Here is a 19,340-nt window from a genome sequence, read left to right on the forward strand (position 1 = left end):
TTTTTTCTCCCTTTCTTTCTGTCTCTTTGTCTGGCACTCTCATGTGGTCAGTGAGTGCATATTTTCTAAGATTGAGAAAGCCCAACTTATAGTAATCGCGAAGAATAATGGACATTACTGTATGGATTTACGCTGTCATGGAAAGTTGGAACTATTGGATCAGAATTTCACATACAGTGCCATCAGCTAATGACAAAAAATGACAGTATTGATTGCGATGCATGCATTTTGAGGTAATGGCTCTACACTTCATGTTGCAGCAATGAGATTTAGGCATTGAGCCTCGATAAAGAACGAACACAATCTGGTTCAGATGGCATCCAGAATTGACAGAGTCTGGGCATCGTGCTGCAGACAAACACTTCTGTGTCTCCAGAATCACTGGTGTCAGGGGGAAACAGGCAGCATCTGATGGAACACTGCCCTGGTTCTCCCTCTCCCATTCTCCAAGCGCCGGGAGGCACAAAAAAAAGAAGAAGGAAAAAATAAAAAAAGAATAACTGAAGAGAAACTGAAAGAGGAGAGGGAGAGAGGAGCGTCAAGGAGGAAAGGGAGAGAGACTCGACAAGATGAATTATGCAAAGCTGTCAGAGGCGGCTATTGTTGGAGGTGCTGGCTGTGTTAAAGGGAGCCAGCCCTGATCTCCACAAGCTCCATCAACCACTCTCACCACTCCCCATGGCTGAGAGCTGTCTGATCTGTGCTCCGGCAAATGGCCAACAACAAGACGACGGAGGGGGGGCAGAGGTAGGGGGACCGGCCAGGCCACTTGGTGACAGGTGAATTGTCTTGGAGGGACACACCGGCGACGACAAGTACGCTCTTTATTACCGTTATTTACAGAGGTCACCAACGGGGAGATCTGAGCTGATATGAACAGCCGCCCCGCGGAAATATAATTACCGAACAAAGGCTTAGTGAATAGTTGCCATTTCAGCATTCTGGTCAGCGGTGGCTACTGTTGTTTTGCACAATGCTTTGTATGCTAAAGCCAGAAGTGTACGCCAGCTCAGTTTAAGCCAGTGTATTTGTTTATTAGCTTAATATTGCATAGACCTCCTTATCAGCTCCTAGACATCTCACAAACGCAGATTGTCTTTGTAAAAAAAATAAAAATCCTTTAGTTAGTGTCAGTCACAATTTCCTGTAGTTCAATGGTTGGTTAATAAATGACTTTTAAAACCCTGAAAACTTACTTTCCCCATCAGCCCTTTACTAGGAGTGTTGGTGTTCATGTTAGTTTTCTGCTAAAGTTAGAACAGCTTTGATTGTTTCATGAGATATTTCCAGATTTGTGTTGTGTACTTTTGCTGATGGTTTGAGGTGGGAAGGGCAAAAATAGTGACATCTCCGCTGCACCAATCAGAATTTAGCAACATTTGAATTCCAATTGGATGGCTGTTGTTGGCAGTGTTTGGTCTCTGTCAGCCATGATGCTGTCCTGATGAAGCCATTTATCAGCAGGATTTTCGGTGTTAAGCTTTCAGATATGTTTTAATTTAACTGTTGCTCATTTAGTCATGAGGGTTTCCACAGTAATGTCTTTAAATTGCTTGTTTTGTTCAACAAAGAATTGTTTTACAAAACGGAGAGATGCAGTAAATGCCCTCACTGAAGAGGCTACAATCAGAGAATAAATGGAATTAGTCCTTGAGGAATGACTTCAACATTTACTCAAACGCTGCTACTTAATTTCCTGTTAATTCACTAATCACTTAATTAATTGTTTCAGCACTAATCAGTTGACTAATTGATTTAGAATTACTTTGAAATTTTCTCTCCATTTTATCCATCCCTTGCTCGATCTATCAGAAAGTATGTTATTTTTGCTTTTGATGAATAACACACTGACGTTGTTTGCTTTTCTGGTTAATTTTATATAAACCAACTTATTTGCTCCAAGACTTCTTTAAAATGTTGCCCTCTCCTTTGGTCATTTCTTCTAAATCCCAAGTCAAAAGCATAAAACATTCTGCTCTCATCTTTGATGAATATGTGTCAGACATGAAACAAGTAAATCTCACTTAAACCCTTGAAACCTCTCCAACTGCCCTGAAGAGCCAATTGACTTGGACACATTTCTTCACACCGTATTATACAGATGGTTTATGGTTTATGCTTCAAAGAAGTGCAGAGGTGTAGGACAGTGCCAGGCGTCGGGGGGACGCTACTCAACTGGCATGGGAGTCATTGGGACGTGTGTGAAGCTGTGCTGCGTAGATCATGGACTGTCTTTTTCCTTGCCTCACTGCCTTGTGAGAGGACCTCTGTGTGACACTAATTTTGCAGTGTCGACTGTTCCACTGAGTGGTCATGGGTGACTGACTGTCCTGATTCAACTGCACGATCAAAGGTACAAGGGAATGTAGGCGTGAGCGATACCAGAAAAGTTAAAAAGGGGCCTCAAATTTACTCAACAGTTCACGATTCATGATAAACTCCGAGAATGTTTCTTCAAACCTAATCAGATTCATTTTCACTTTTCCGGGTTGGCGTCACGATTTACAGATCGGTGTGCACTAGTATGTGCCCTCAATAGGGTAACTAGAGGCAGGTTTTGCATAATCAAGGCAAAGACAGACTGGCTTTTATTCTTTTCTGCTGAGCATCGTGCAGTTCATACTGTACTGTAGTTAAAACCTTTGAAACTTAAAGCCTGCACTAACACAATAGAATTCCCTTTAGAGCCTGTATGACCTTTGAGTGCATAATTTAAACTACCATGAATGTCTCTCTTGTATCCTGATAGGGTCCCTGTGTGCACTGCCTGTATACAAGCAGGGCAGTTGGATTGGCTGTGAAAAAGATGGCATCGTCGTATTACAGGAATGTTTATACGGGGACTTGCCTGGTCAGTCAAGGGCTTATAGCTGATTAGGACACAAATCTAATTCCATCCTACAGTGCAGGCTTGCGGCTCAGTGGGTAGGACTTGTGGCATTAGCTGTTTTTCAGACGGTGAATCTCTTTACAAGTCCATAAAGAAGGGGGTGGGGGGTGGAGGGTCGTAATCAGGGAGGCTTCTGGGCGTGCCTGCTTGCACTCATCCCATGCATTAATCTGCCAATCTGGACGGGTGTGTACAATTTCCTGAAAGTGATGAGATGTGAGTGAGATGGCCTGTGGCATCGTAAAACAAGTGTGTGGGGGGTAGTGTTGGGACTCGAGTGTCGGGGTTACAAGAGAGTGTGCCACTGATTGCATCTTGGCCCATCGGGGGAACAGAATGATATCAAGCAACTCTGAGAGAAGGGGGGAAAAAATAACTTTAAGAGGCCTAGAACAGCTCACAATTTTCATTATCCCTGCATCCCGTGCTCTACCCGCGACTGCTTCAGTTTTTGGAAAGTCTCTCCGGGGCCAGTGCTATCTTGCAGTGCGACGGTACGCTATCCTGGCTTCATTGGAAGGTTTTGATGCTTGATGTGAAACGAAGTAGATCTCATTTGGGGAAAGAAGGAGTCTGATACTCAAGTCTTACAACTCAGCCAAGAGAGAAATGAAATTGCGGTGTGTGGCATGTGTGAGGGTGCGCGTGTGTGTCAGGAGGCAGTGGAAAATGGCTGGTAATAAACACTTCTGACACACCACGGCTCCCATCCACATTCCACTCAAGGGTTTTTTGCGGATTAGTCACATTCTCATCCCCCTTGTCCACATTTTAGAGCACAGTGAGTGTCTTCTTTGAATTTTCAACAAGTTAACGATTTAAGCACAGATATATCTAATGTTTGTGTGCAGACAGCCTAATGCAGTGCACACACTCGGTCAGAGGTCGTGAGCAGTGTGTGATATTTAATTCTTCTGCTTAACTGTCACAGGCAGGTACATCAAAAAGCAGTGCACGGCTTTGCAGTTTTTTTGACAGAAATTTGTTATCTGGGCTTGTTTTTCATATATAAAATTGAGTTCACCTTGTGTAGACGCATATAATCCTTGATGGAACACAGCTGTCAACGGTGTTCTTAATTTCACAATTAGGACGAAGATTGAATGAAAACCCATCACAGTGGGGTCTCTGGACGCTGTGTCTGGAACGAGGCAAGGCTGAAGTTTTTAAATGTAATATTTTCAATGCTTTGAGCACGAAAATAAAATTCTGTTCACTTTCATTTTATCGGAGTGGCAACACATGGCTCAGACTGACACATATTAAAACCTGGGGAAAGTAAAGCCAAACCAGCCGGCACAGATATTGCGAGAGGTAATTGGGAAAATATGTTGTCTCACATTTCGGATGTTCAGTTTGCATGAAATAGCCCCCTTAATTTATTTATTTTTATTCTCAAATGTCACTGGTTGACTAGCTAGAAACATAAATATGCGTTTTAAAAGGCAATATGCCATTTAACTTCTGTTTCTCAGGTGCTCTAAGCTCAAGATGAAATCATTTTCAGTGCAGGTAATTTCAACCAGTGAATAGTTGAGGAAAGGCTGCTGCTTGCCTGTTCTTTGGATTATGCAGAGAAACAAGTTCTGCAAAGCATATTTCTGGTATGAATTTTCAGTGCTTAGAGTATCTCAAATGGAGTTCCATTTATTTTTCCATTCCATTTTATTTTAATTTTAATGGTGTGAATGCAAAAAAAAAATCAGGCAAATATTTGAGAACTTTGAAAAGTAAATCAGAACTATTTGCACATAGATACCACCAGAAGCAAGAGATTTTGAAATGTAGGCAAACCAACCCTGTATGCATTTCTCTGTCAGGAGTGTGTATAAAATGGGTATTCATTTCTTTGAGAAAACTGCTGATTAAACCTGCACGTAATGGTTCAGAATTATAATTCCATATGAGTCACAATTTTAATTAGAAATGGAAGTATTCATGATCATGTCAGAAAGTCACTGTCTGTGTGACGTGTGACTTATTGATTTATCCGTCATTTAACCAGCAGTTGACACTCGGTGGATGTTAATTTTGGACCATGATCACTGGAAAATTGGAAAGCTCAACCTCTACCGCTCAAAAATTTAAAAAAATAAATAAATAAAAATTATTATGCGACACCACCACTAGGTTGTGTTTTTTTTTTTTTTGCAAAACTACTTTTGCTTGACAATTTTTAAAACGAACACACTAAAGATGATTTTAAAAGCTGAAACAGGTGCAATGAGGAGGCGATCTTTTCAGCAGGGGAAGTCATGTATGTAGGGGTTCACGGGTGAGGTTTCATGGGAGGAGAGGTGGCATTGGGGGAGGGGCAGGGAGAGGGGGATAAGTGTGTGCTTTTGAAGATGAAGCAGATGGATTAGTGTTATCTGAGCTCCTTGCTTCCTTTTCCTCCTCTCTCTTTCCCAGGTAGAGTGGATGGAAGGCTGAATGGACTGAAGAAGTGACCGACGGAGGTTCGTAAGTGGGAGGAGGAGGAACCGGAGGGGGGGGGAATCGGTTACAGGACAGGAATCACAGCCAGAGGAGGGGGGAAGGAAAGAGTGAAATAATCCAGTGGTGAGTGTCTCAGGAGAGCATCGGCGGCGAAGGGGAGGGAGTTGGATACCCAGCATGCAGGCAGCATGGAAAGGGTGAGGGAGCAGCGGCCTTTCTGCTCGCTGTCCAAGAGCCAGAGAGATCGAGAGCGAGACTTCGAGAGAGACAAGGATCGGGAGCGCCGCTACACCGCCTCCTCAGCTGATCGGGACGAGGGAGCCTGCCGCGTACCCACTCAGAAATCCTACAGCTCCAGTGAGACGCTTCAGGCCTTTGACCATGACCCTTCGCGAATGCTGTTTGGAGGCAGAGTCAAGGAGATGGTCCACAAGGAAAGCGCGGAGTACACCAGGCCAGGTTAGCAAGAACAAATGTTGTCTCGCTGCTGGAATTCTCAGTGTTTGTCAGACGAAGCTGGGAAAATATGGGTTAAGAGGGGCAGCTATCGAGGCTGCCATGGATGAGTACAAGGCAGTTATGTTTAACTGTGGGGCCTGTAACATCGAGTACATCAATTTGATGACTGTGGCTGCAAAAAAATGTGATTTGTAGTCAAAACAAATCTCTGTGCTAGCTTATATGGCCTCCCTTCTTTAATCTGAAGGGGAAATTCTGACAATAAAGTGGAGATTTCAGCTTGTTAGAGTTTAGTAAATACAACTAGCATACAAAATTCTTATATCCAGGTTCGTTTGCTGATGCTTAACAGCGTGAAACTTCATTAGGAAATGAACTTGGGTGCAGGGATTTTGTTGTTTGTTTGTTTGTTTATTTACTAAATTTTACCATCTCACAGTTTTATCTTCCACTTAATCTGTGCAAGCATGACAAGAAATAACAACACGACGCCAGCATGCTATACAGTGGTAAACACAATTAAAGGATGTCAAACAAAGGCATAAATTAGTTTTAATTTCCCTAAACTTTCAGAGAAGTCATATTGGGTAAGATACTGTGGGCTACTATGACCTTACAAAATGTTCATGTCCTGCAGGACGATGTTAAAATAATAAGGAAGAATGCTCACTAAGTAACCCCCTCCTTTAATTGGCTGTTAGAAACGGCTGTAATTTTTGTAATTAAAAACTTTGAGCAGTTTATTCTATTTTATGGGACTCTTTGGGCTCATAAGATTGTAATCAGAAAATCTATCCATTACCCCCTTACATTTTCTTGGTGCTAATTGGTGTCCATTTTAGAATTAATGTGATTATGATGAAGTTGTGGGAAGAAAGCTAGTTTTCTTTATTTCTTTTTAAAACCCAGGCATTTAGTGTTAACGAGTGTGCCTTACATCATCACAGTAAATGTCAGATTTAATGCTGGTGGTGGAAAAAGAGCATATTTTGTGTCAATTAAATGCTATGTTTGCTCATTGTGCTCTCTGTGTGTGAGATGGTGTGTGTGAGCTCTCTATGTGCAATGAATGAGCATTTGAAAGGACTTCGTATAGCAAGGTCAGAAATAATTCCTGCAGCTTTATATATATATATATATATATATATATATATATATATATATATATATATATATATATATATATATATTTAATATTTCAGAGGTCACTAACTGATAGCAGAAAGAATGTTTTTGCTGTTATTTTTTAATCTTAAAATGTTAAATCTCAAAAAATCACTGACCTCTAAATTCTGTTACTGAAAGGAATAAATGGTAAATATTTATACTTCCAGATGATTTTATCTACTTCTAAAATACAGAAAATGCGCGTAATGTATATTATACATGATGATACATATCTCAGTAGTAATAGTTTCAGGAGAAAATACAAATATACATATCTGTAATGGTGACTAAATAACTATTAAATAAATATTGCAAACACGAACTCAATGTATTTTAAATGGAATGTACAGTGAATGAAATATAAGAACACTTACTTGCTACAGGAATTCTTAAGGAACTCAACTCAAGATATTTTTGTTTATGAGCAATAATGTAAAGTTATTTCTTTCAAAAATGCTGCGGTGTCTTTGAAGGCAGGGCAGGTTATTATTTTATTTCCAGTGAATTGCAGAGCCTGAAGTAATTCTAAATGAAGAGAGAACTAATTTATTTAAAGTTTAGCATGAAACATTCAATGTCTGAAACAGCTTTTGAAAACTATTAACAATAAATGAGAGATTGTGTTTGTAATTCACCTATTAATATGTATAGCTAAACCCAGGCACATTTGATCTTCGTTTGTTTTGTGTTGAAATCTTTAATGGAGCTTATTAACAATCTAAAAATGCACCATGTAGGTTGAGAGGTGTGATTTGAGGTAAAGAAAATGACTTTGTGCATCTTAATAAGTTGATGAGTGTTAAGTAGCTTGGGAGGATGTTATTTAATGCTTTAATTTAACAATTACGCCCTCCCCTGCCGCCACGCTCTTAGACTAAGTGTTTTTTTTAAGTATCCCTGCTCTTGTCTGTTTAACACGCTGTTGCTTGGTTTGTTAACTTTACTACTTCTGTCATTCACAGGGCAGACATTTTCGCTGAGGCAACTCGGGATTTGTGAGCCATCAGCTCGCAGAGGCTTGGCTCTCTGCCCTGAGACTGGCCTCTCTCACCCACTCAGCAGCTACTCCAGAGGACCGGTCGCTACGGAAAACCATGAACCTGTATCACCGGAACGTACCATGACTCTTTGGGGAACGGGGGCAAAATCTGGGCAGAATTCATGCCTTTCCAGTCGCTCTAACTCAGCGCTCACGCTCACTGACACGGAAATGGACAATAAGTCGGACAACGAGATGGGTGAGTAGGGCACACTTTGCTTTCTTTAATCCCAAAACGTTCATTTGTTTGCGGCTCACGCTTCCAGTGCTTTTCAGAGGTGGGGTGGGGGGGGAAATCGCAATGTGGAAAAAGCAGCAGTAGGCTGGATTATGGATGGTGCCGGAGACAAGGCCCTGATTGGTGGGGGGAAAAAAAGTGGAAGCGCCATTGGTGGGACTGCTATCTGGAGAGGCATTTGCAGCTGTCTTTGTTTGGATCAAAGGCGTGTTTCCTTGCCGCATGCGGAAAAGAATTTGGCCTTCAAATTGAGTAGTTGCTAGTCACCTGGTCCTTCTCCACAGGAAGCAGAGGAGTTTGATAAAGTTTCCCCATGGGCTAGCATATAATCAAAGATAGCTTTGTGTGCTTTAGTCTGAGATTTTGCTTAGAAATTCTGCTGTGGTTGACTGGGCATGCATAATGGCTGATTAAATGGGCACAATGGTTTGAAGTGCAAATTTGATCATGCTGGAAACCTGAGATTGAGGATTGAGGTTCTCTGTTTGAAGAGGGCAAATCTTTGTTGTGTCAAATGGAGGTGATGCATATAAGATGGCTATATAGCTTGCATTGTTGTGAAATTTGCACAGCTTTCGCATTTTGTTGTTCTCCGCTTTGCTTATTGCTGTCACTTCCTGAGAGGCTAGTTTGCAGTTTGGAGAATAATTTATATCACATCTTCAAAAAAATGCTACTTCTTCCATCATTCATTTTTTTTTAATTAAAAAATCGAGTCTGTTGCGCCTAAGCTCAGCCGGCTTATCATCAAATTTATCATCTCAACTGCATATATTGTGGTGTAAGCTTTAAACAAAAAAATTGTTTCCCTCAAGTTTATTTTCTGAAAGAGCTCCTGACGTCGTGCATTCATCATCATAGTGTGAGCCATCACCATCATAACACTTGCAATAAAAAGTTCTAATTATTATAAGAATCCGATGGTCTCAAAGAGTGGCAGGCAGTTTAAATAATTAGGGCTGATTACACTTTCCTGGCAAGAACATAAAGGAGAGGGTAAAAAAGGAAAATGTCTTGTGTTCATGTGCTATCAATTTTTATACTGAAAACATTGGCTACAGTCTGACATTTGAGACAAGTCATTTTCTTAATGGCAGTATTCATCATAGTGAGCTTGTCTCCGAGGAGGGGTGGAGGGGGAGCTGAGTAAGTCTTTCTACCTTTTTCAAAATGCCATCAAAATCCAGACCCATGTATTCGTTCCAATGTTTGGCCTTTGCTTTTGCCCGGTCCACTGTATACATTTATGAGTCACTAAAAGCTAAGCCCTGACCACAGAGGTGCCTGTAAACATATTCCTCACCTCCTTAGCACTCCACTCCAGTCATATTTGTTGCTACGTCTGCCAAGAATGAAACCATGGCACCAGCCTTCGCTCCATTCTGCAAGACAACGCCGAATCTGGCTTCAAACTGTTCTCTATTGAGCTTTGATTGCACCTGCCCTCCACCACTTAAACTGTGTGAGCGCGCACACACACTCATTCACACACGCTCATTCACACACCACAATACGCCCCTTTGGCATACCTCCTCTGGAGTTTCTTTTGGAAACGCCTCAAGAAGCTGCTGCCGATTGGCTGTAGTTTGCACAGCGTCCCACTGAGACCCAAACTAACTCACTATTGTCTCAATTAGTTCCATTATAGGAAAAAAATGAACACTCTATCTGCTTTATCCCAGGTGAAATTACTTTTCGATGCAACAACAAGCAAAAAGACTGAAGAGCTAATTTATTTATTAACTGAACTTCTGTCTGTGTTTCTGACTGTGCACATGATTTCATGGTGGAGTTTAAAATTCTTCCACCTTTTTGTGGAACTGTTTTTGGAGCTAAAGTCCTTTTTTTATCTAGATTTTGAACCTTAACAAAGAAAAGCCTTGCCACTGTTCCACCTCTATAGATCTCGGTCCTTTTTTGTGTCAGGAGGCATTGCACTTTTGACTTTCACTATTTAATGAAGCAGCTAAGAGAAATGACCCATCCAAAGGTTTCCATCAACTGAATATGCATGCAGAAGCTCCGACAAGGGGCCGTTCAGCCCCACTTATTCATAAATGAACTCAATATTTCATTCTAATTCGCTCTGTTCTACAGAGTGTTCGACACAGAGAAGTACCAAAGCCTCAGCACATTCACAGAGCGCAGCATCTGCAGATCGTAACCTCGGCGAGAAAGAGGTCCACCTTTTAAAGATGAACCCCAAGTGGTCCAGAGTGGTCACCCTGTCAGCATGCAGCTTTAAACGACTCACTGGGGGGGATCAGATTGAATGGGATGAGTTGTTTTGTGAAGCGATGCATTTGCATTTTTGAAAATGCCAATAGAATGAACTAAGAAGACCAAGCCAGTGTGACCGCTGTCAGTACAGTTCTGTGCCTATGATGCTAATAATAGTGCTCATTTTAGCATTTGTCTAATTTGTAGTGAGATCTATGTGTCAGCTTTCTTTAAGAACTTCTTACTTGTATTTTTTTCCTTCCTTTTTAGGTCAAACCCCTAGTTGCATTTTAATGCTCCATAACAAAATGAATGCTAAATCACAATTGACTATTTATGACACAATATGAAGTGGGTTTTTTTTGGTGCTTTTATTGAAGAAAAGGAAGAAAGAGGAATACAATCAGCTAGGTTGCTTGCATTGATTTTATACTTAAGCTAATCCTGCAGCACTAATAGAATCCCTTGAAAACACAATTGATCGAATAAAGCATTCGTTTTGTTGGTTTGGTTGTAAGAACGGCTATGTGATTGTAAGTGTCTCAGTAGATGACACCATCCTGTTTATATGTAGCGATCTATATGGACAATAAACAGCACTTTAATTCACATACATATTTAAAAAATGCATTTTTTTTGCAATTCAAAAGGTATACAATTCAATAATTCTTCACCATTTTTCTTTTAAATATTTGCATAAATACAATAATGTGATGTTCACAAGTACAGAGAACAAAAAAAAAATCTGTCTATGCCCTTCTCATGCAGAAATAATTTATTAACATATACCCTATACCTGACATTGATAGGTTTGCCATGGACAAACACACCTATGCGCACACACACACACACACACACACTCATAGAAACACACACATTTCTGCTCACTGACTGCATCATGTTACATTAGCGCTGTGACATCTCCCAGCTGTAGTGTTGGAACAGGAAGTGTTGGAACTTCATGTCTGTGTGGAGTGAAGCTCTCCAAGTCGCAACCCTGTGAGAAAAGGAATGTTTGAATAAGAAGCTTTAGAAACCGAGTTTTTTTTCCAGTCAGAATTGTTAAATGCATATAAACCAGTGAAGATCTGGAGGGGGAAAATGATATCCAAATTAACCCCCATTTCCCCAGCAACAGCATTATATAGAAACTTATTGTAATATTCTTGTCATGTTAAAAATTCAAATAATGTTTTCTGTGATATTTTTTTTCTAGAATTTGTAAACCTATAATTTAGTGAGTTAACTGGAGAAAAAGCATTTAAAATATCCTTGTATTTTTCCTAAACTGCTATTCAAACACTTATTACAAATTAAACTACTGGTTTCCTTTGGTGACTTTGGTATTTGCTAAAGGATTATTTGTGCTGGAAAAACATTTAAGTTTGTAGATTTTGTGTTTACGTGGATTAGAATGTGGGTCACATGATGCCCTGATGTTTCACTGCTGCATGCGGTTTTCACTGAAATGCGTGGCATTTTTTTTGAGAATAACTTGAGAAATTGTAAGGAGATAATAGGACCAAGCACGCATTGTTTCTTTTCTCGTCAGACTGGAATTTTTCGTGCAGAATAAAAGCAGGAATGAAATTGTGTACATCTGTTGTAATTGAAAATGGTTTAAATTTCAGAGTTAACACCTCAGAATATTCGTGGGCTCACCTTCAGCGGTGCTTGACCTTCAGTTAACACGCTGAATGCGATGAATGTTCAGAGAAAACAAAAGAGAACACAAAATATCTTCATTTTGAAAATTCTTTCTAAACAAAACCAACTGAGGCGTCAAAGTTTTCACCGCTCAGCCCGCTAGCTCTTTACTGCAATGTATTTTTCATGTTTTAATATGAAATTATTGTTGTAGAGGTTCAACTGTTGTTGTGTGATTATTAATATATACTTGTGGGGCTATTAGGTAAGTATCGCTGCTGAGTAAAAGTGAACACAACCATGGAGTTTTATTTTTTCTTCCACCCTAATCTTGGCTTCAGAATCAATATTATACCCCTCATAAAACATGAATGACTGCATGAAACAGAAACATAGCATGGCCCAGTTGAGTTGTATTCCTAATAGGGTGTGAAAAAGCTTGCACTTTTTTGTTAGATACTGCAGCTACAGAGCTGCAGTACTTCATGACAGCTCTCCTCGGCTGTACAAACCATCACACATGGGGTTTATTGTTCAGTAGGAGGGGCGTGATGCCTGCTGACCCCTGGTTAGGAGAAAAGGACTTCCACTGTGATGCCTGTCAACCTTGGTTAAAGAAGCATCATTTGCTCGGGCCTGCACCTTCTGTCCAAAGTGATTTTTCAGAGGGGGGGAAAAAAAAGTGTCGCTTTGATGTTTTCATGGAGGATGGCCTGTGTAGAAGTAGCACTCCCTTGTATGTCTTTACTGCTGAATTCTTATCCGGGACTGTTGGACTGTTTACTGGGGGAAGTAGCAGAAAAGAATTTCAATTTGTCCAAGTCACAGGTCTACATTGCACTCATACACATTTTACAGTTGAGTATAGCCCACAGATTCATTGTGTGAACAGTGCCAGTAAAAGGTTAATTAAATCAGTGGAGGAGTCACAGCAAAGTGTGCTGTAGCACAGCAAGCACCAAAGGCTTTTTGGGTGGGAGTATGAAAGCGTATCAGACATCCTCTAACATGCTTCTATGTGTGCATGTATTCATGTCCTCTCTCTCTGCCTCTCCCTCTCCTCTGTCTCACGTACACACATGCATGCGCACACGCTTGGATATCTCACTCTGTTTCTCACACTTTATCTCTCTAAGATTAGAAAAATCAAGCAAAAGTGTCGACATTTGCGCGCACACACACATGCACGGGGGACGTCACGCTGACGAAGGTGACACGCCATCTGTCAAACTCGTGTGTCAGATCTGCGCCTTGTATTGTGACGGTGGAATCAGCCTATTGATCGTAGCATGAAGAAATCCTCTCACACTTTCATAATTCAATATGGCAGAAACCAAACACAAAAAGAATAAATAACATCAGTTTTTTTTTTCTCTCTCTCTCTCGGTCAAAAGGGCCGGCCATCTGTGATATTTTTGAAGAACACTCCAAAACTGGCAGAGAAAACAGTTTTATCATTTGTTAATAGGGGCTAGGAAGGTGTCTGAGCTTTACCTCGTGTCTCGTCAAAACAGGAGACGTGCTTTGATTGCCGCCATTTATTGTCATCACTTCTCTGCTTCGCCGGTTAAGTGCTCACATTGTTAGTGCTCAGGGTGACAGGAGATGAGGGATGCAACGGTGACGTGCCGAGGTGTCATACCAGGTGTTGTGCTCATCAGTCATGTGAAAGAAATGTGGATTTCTGTGTCGGAGTAATTTGGGAAAAATCTCTAGGAGGTCACTGCCCTGTTTCTGTGCGGAGCAAAGGTCGGCAGCATTTCAACCTTCATCGAAGCAAATGGCAAACTGACCGCTAAGGGGGGAATTTCAATTTACCCGTGTGTGTGGGAAGCTTGTGTTTCTTGAGCTGTTGGCGTTTTGTTGTGTGTAGACTCTTTTTTTTTTTTGTCACACAACAGCAACACATAGTGGAAAAACTTCTACTCACACCACAGCTACCCCCCACAGAGTAGATGATCTGATTAGACTTTGGAGTGTCTTGCTGTATAAATTTGCATATTAATAAGGAAAAGCAGATTTTCTTGAAGCTGCTATGTCTCTTTAATACTTCAAAGATAGAGTTTCTACTAACAACATCTTTGTGAAGACACTGATTTTTTTATTTTTTATTTTTTTGGAAAGAGTTGCTAATTAATTCTTCTTACTTATCATATCCAAAGCCAAATTTTAGATAGTGTGTGATTCAACATTACAATTAAAATGCATTTGCAAGCTTCAGAATATGCATTCAACGAAAAAAAAATCATAATTGATTGATCCAGTGATGCTGTTTCTGATTTATATTTTATAGGAAAAATACATTTGAAATGTTAATTGTTTGTTTATGAATTATAAACAAAAAGGCAGACTTAATTTCCTATAGCCCACATGGATTTCTTCAAACGTCTTGTTGTGTCCAACCAGTAATCAAAGATCTTTTGATGTGGAAAGAAAAGAGGAAAGCAGTGAATATTCACATTTAAGAAGCTAAAAATGTAGCATCATAAAGGACCTGAATGATCTATCCATTATGGAAATAGTTACTGATAAATTATTTTGTACTTCCAGTAATTATTTTACCTTTAGTTGAAATTCTGACACTTAATTTACTACGTTGTATCTGTAATGTTGCCTCCAGAGTTTCAAGTGGAGCACTTGAAAATAGTGTGTAGAATAGTCAAGGAGACATTCAGTATTTGGGTTAATCTTTTGAGTTTACCGTACACAGACTGCAAAGATGAATTTGTACCTTTGAAAGCTACGAACTCCGCCCAACATCTATTTCTAGTAAGCACTGATGAATCGTCGAGTAACAGAATTTGCTTCTCCAACTTGAGTTTCACCCAGTTTTGCAGAGCCTCACTGACAGCACTGTCGCGGTTCGGCCTAATCACTTGCTGGTGCCAGACTGCAGGACATGTTATTACGATTAGGAATTACTCTGCAGTTGTCAATTATGAGGGCCACTATTTACTGTCCTCAAGAGAAAATGGCTCATTTCATTTCATCACGCAGCCTAATTGAGAGATTGTATTACCATGCAATGCGGAAATAGTCAGAAAGCCATTTTATACTCTATGAATATCAATGTAAGAAACAAGGATTAGCATGTTTATCCATTTGTTTAGTGTAGTAATTACTTGTATATCTGTTACCTCCTCTGCAATCAGGGACCATCAGTGTTTTTCTGAACCCTCCGATCCACCTTTACCCTCCTGAGATGTGAGAGAAGCTATAGGGAGCCGCGTATATCACTGATTGCATGTGAAATAATTAATCGAGACAGCACAGCTTTGTTTTCTACCATTTATTGCAAGTTAGCACTGCAATATAAAAAACTAAATCTTTGAAAAGACAGACAAACACCGAGAGCTGTCAGTATGTAGTATCTAGATCTTTTTTTTTTCATTTTTTTTTTTCATATGGGTTAAAATAGATTCTCTTTCTTGTCCCAATTCGACACCGGGTCTTCAGATGTTGTCCCCAGACTCAACCAACCTACCAATTTATTTGGTTTCTTGTCTTCCTTCTTTTACAATCTCCTTTTTCTCCCCTGTCTTGGGACACAGGAATATTTGTTATCTATTGTCATGGTGCTGTGGCGTTGACCTTTGCGCTCCTCAGTATTGGATGTTGACAATCAAAAAGTTAGAGATCAAGGTGACTTTTCTGTCGCCGTTGAATGCAAAAATGGCTCTGCTTTGCATGTTTTCATACTTAAGGTCTTTGTTCATCACTTCCAACACGTCCTTGACCAAAAAAAACAACAACACTGGGACCAAAACTTTTACAGCAAAAAAAATAAGCACTGGATAATGTTCCTTTAGTCTAAAGTCTCCAGTGGCAATTACAAACAATTTCAGCAGTGTATTAATTATAAACCAAAGTGCAGCCACACTCGTCTTAACTAGTCCAATTAAGGGACAGCATATAATACCACAAATATGTGCAAAAGTGTTTTGTGCTAATTGTGCTACGCCACTCTAATTTTCTTTTTGACACACACAATTAAAAGCACATATTCACTGCAAATTACGACCCTGGATCTTTTCATTGGCAGTGGAAATGTATTTGAGTCTTTCATACACATGAATAAATGTTTCATTAAAAGGCCTTGACTTCAGTCGGGATTTCAGGGAGTTTTCGTCATAAGCATTTCATCTAGCTCCAACAATGCCACAAATCAAAGGGGTTTCGATCCCAATTTACTTTCACTGTATCAAATAGCCCGTATTATCGGGCTAAGCTAATAAGGTGAAGATTTGTACACAGAATGTAGCCTGCAGTGCGCTGTTTGCTGTGCAATGAAGAATTTGAAATGTGATATATCAAGGGGTTAGTCTCCGGTGGGCACAGGAGTGTGTGTGTTGCCAACTTTTGTAGCTTCAGGTGCATTTTCTTGCTAAAGCTACATTGAACACTGTCCTCTTGTGGTCCAGCCACATACACAAGAAGAAATGAGCTGATAAAAATGCTTGTCTGAGTAGCCTTAAATTATTACCATGTGTTCACAAATATTTTATGCCCTGGGTTTTTCCTCTCAGGCTATATACAAACCGTGTGCGCCCTCAGAGAAAGACCTCAACTCGCTAATCAGCAGTGAAATAAGTTGTATTTAAACTGTAGTCTTATTTTCTAAAACTCCACAAACTACTGGCATTATTGTAAAATATAATATAAAAAATGTAATTTTTATTGCTTCCAGTATCTGGTAACAAAAAAATCTACAAAATTATGTACACATTAATATATATAGTTGATTTTTTTATTGCTTTTAGTGTGTTTTATGCATTATGTTCAACCTAATAGCTGAATACCAAGAATAAATCCAGTTAAAATGATCAACTGAACCTAAAAAAGTAAAATTTATATTTTACAAGCTAAAATTCACAACCTTTTCTCAAAGATTTGCTCTCTTGAGTTACTTTGCCAAGTGAAGCAGTGTATTGATCAGATTTTTATGTTGTTTTAAAGACATTATAGGCAGTGTGTACATCTGTGGTGCAGATAAAATGACAATTAAGAGTGGCATAAAAGTGGCTATAAAATCTGGTCTAGACGCCTTATTGCTGGCATGGGACACTCGTGGCTGAAGCATATAAAGAGGATTTTGATGGCAACAGTATTTTTTGATTTAATCTCGATGTTTTATTCAAGTAGCCCGGCTGATATTCAGCACACACGGTACAGAAATAGAAACGGGACCACAGAAAATATAGTAAGCAGACTACTAATGAAATGTCCTGTTGGCTCGTGGGGGAGACAAGGGCGAGAGGAGGAGTCACCTATCCCTTCGTGCTCACAGCTCTCGCCACACACGTCAGTCCTTTTTCTGCCACTCGTTATGAGCGCTGATCCATGAGCGAATCAGCCTAAAATATCTCACCCGTTGATATTTGCATGAAATCTTGGCAGTTCTGCTTAGTTGAGTAACAGCATCAAATCACCTCGTAAGCTGTTCAGGTGATGGGATTTTAAATATATAAGCCTGATGCCTCTTACCCCCAAATTCTGAGTGCGTTATCCATGCCTAAAATAGTTTAGACGTCAGAATAAAATAGATCAGTATTCCCAAAGTAGGGCTTTTTTTTTTCTTCTTTCAGGCCCTTTTTTGATTTTCCGGGGAAAAAAAGTCCCTCCGCTAAAGGACATTCTTATGGTTATATAGAAGGGCTTTAGGGGCTGATTGGAAAGAAGGTGATGGGACAATGAAACCTGGAGGAGCCCACACACACACACACACACACACACACACACACACACACTTCAACACTGACACACACTTCCTTTCCTTAAGGGAGAAAGGTCAGTATCCAGAGGAGGAAATGGTGAGCCATTGTTATGATTGATCACACGGCAAGGTCCAGGGAGGACGCAGTGTCACTTTCATTGTCAAACTCATTATACCACAGAAGAAGATTCCCCACCCCTGCTCTCACGTCCTTTCTCCACAGCAGTAATGTGACGAAACCCTTCCACGGCATGCAGAGACGAGACGGGGCACGTCGGCGTGGAAAGCCAAGTGAAATATGCTGAACCCACACAACACGTTTGCATCCATGCTTTCTAGTAGTGTGTGTGTGGGAGGGGGGGAAAGGGGCATAATTCTGCAACGAGGAAAACAGGAAAAAAAAGAGAAAAGCATTTTAAATGAGCAGTGCAGCACTGCTCGCTTGGAATATTAACAATAGCGCAAGTCAACTTTATACCGTTGACAATAAGGAAAACTGCCAAATCAATTAAAATACGACAAAATTAAAGTCTTGTAGCTGAAGGCAACGTGCAAGACGTTTGGAAAGATATTCTGGTCCTGATTAAAAATGAATGGTATCAGAATACATAAAGCTTTCTGGCCAAGTGCCTAGAGCAAAGCATCCTGAAACTGTGGTCACTTCAGAGGCAGGGGAAAGGCATTAGGTATCTGAGCTATGAGGGGATGCTCAAGTAACACACTGTTCTCGGTTCAATTCATCTAATCACCAATGCAAACCTAAGCACTTTGCAGATATAGATTTGAGGCCAACGATTGATATTGTATACCATGTAAACTGATTCATGTGCAAAGAAAGAAAACATATTCTCTTGTAAAAGGGTCTCTTCTTAGTATCCTGCCCCGACCGTCCAAGCCGGGCCTTTTATCTCGGTTGAACACGACCCAACACCAACAAAACAGAACATGAAACAGAATCCTTAATTTAGTCGACACAATCTTATTTTCCCTCAAAATGCACTTCTCAATATTACAATCCTGACCCTGAGATAGGTACAGTATGACTGTTGGTTTGCATAATGACATTAGTGATGAATCATTATGGAGCTGACATATTTCTTTACTCTGCTCATTTTGCTTTACATTAGCCATTTGTGATTTGAGAATACATGATTGGATTAGGGCAGATTTTACAGCCCGGCTGTAATGTAGACGTTTTTAGGTGAAATAAGACTCCATTTTAATCACAAATAGCATTATTTGTGTTATTTCAATCATGCTTCCCTCTTTGGATGTTATAGTGTACAGAGACAGACACACAGAGAAGTAAATGGGGGGGGGGGGGGGAATCACAGTTGAGAGATATAACCTAACAGTGATCTTTGCTATGAAGGACATAATCCAGGGTCATAAAAAGGCAATGAGCTGTTGAGTCCTAACTTCCAGATGCTGCTTGTTTTGGATTGTTTTGCCTCAGTGGTATTGATCCTGCCTAAAGGCTTCCAAGAGAGGTGAGGCCCGTCTGTGCCAAGAGTAGAGGTCACTCAGA

The 19,340-nt window shown here is 40.2% G+C and overlaps 1 protein-coding gene across 4 annotated transcripts in view; it reads left to right on the forward strand.

Annotated features, from left to right (window-relative positions):
* Window positions 1-19,340, forward strand: part of si:dkey-237h12.3 (teneurin-3) — a 136,522-nt gene that overhangs the window by 7,569 nt on the left and 109,613 nt on the right. For 3 of the 4 annotated variants that reach the window (XM_022210825.2, XM_022210832.2, XM_022210840.2), the window contains exons 2-3: window positions 5,303-5,788; window positions 7,918-8,193. In XM_022210825.2, the coding sequence (XP_022066517.1) occupies window positions 5,518-5,788; window positions 7,918-8,193 (547 nt within the window). In that variant the 5' untranslated portion in view covers window positions 5,303-5,517. The remainder of the gene's footprint in view (window positions 1-5,302; window positions 5,789-7,917; window positions 8,194-19,340) is intronic. The other variant, XM_051954298.1, reaches the window with a different exon arrangement.

The sequence above is a fragment of the Acanthochromis polyacanthus genome, chromosome 10 (genome assembly GCF_021347895.1).
Source record: "Acanthochromis polyacanthus isolate Apoly-LR-REF ecotype Palm Island chromosome 10, KAUST_Apoly_ChrSc, whole genome shotgun sequence".
Lineage (NCBI taxonomy): Eukaryota > Metazoa > Chordata > Actinopteri > Pomacentridae > Acanthochromis > Acanthochromis polyacanthus.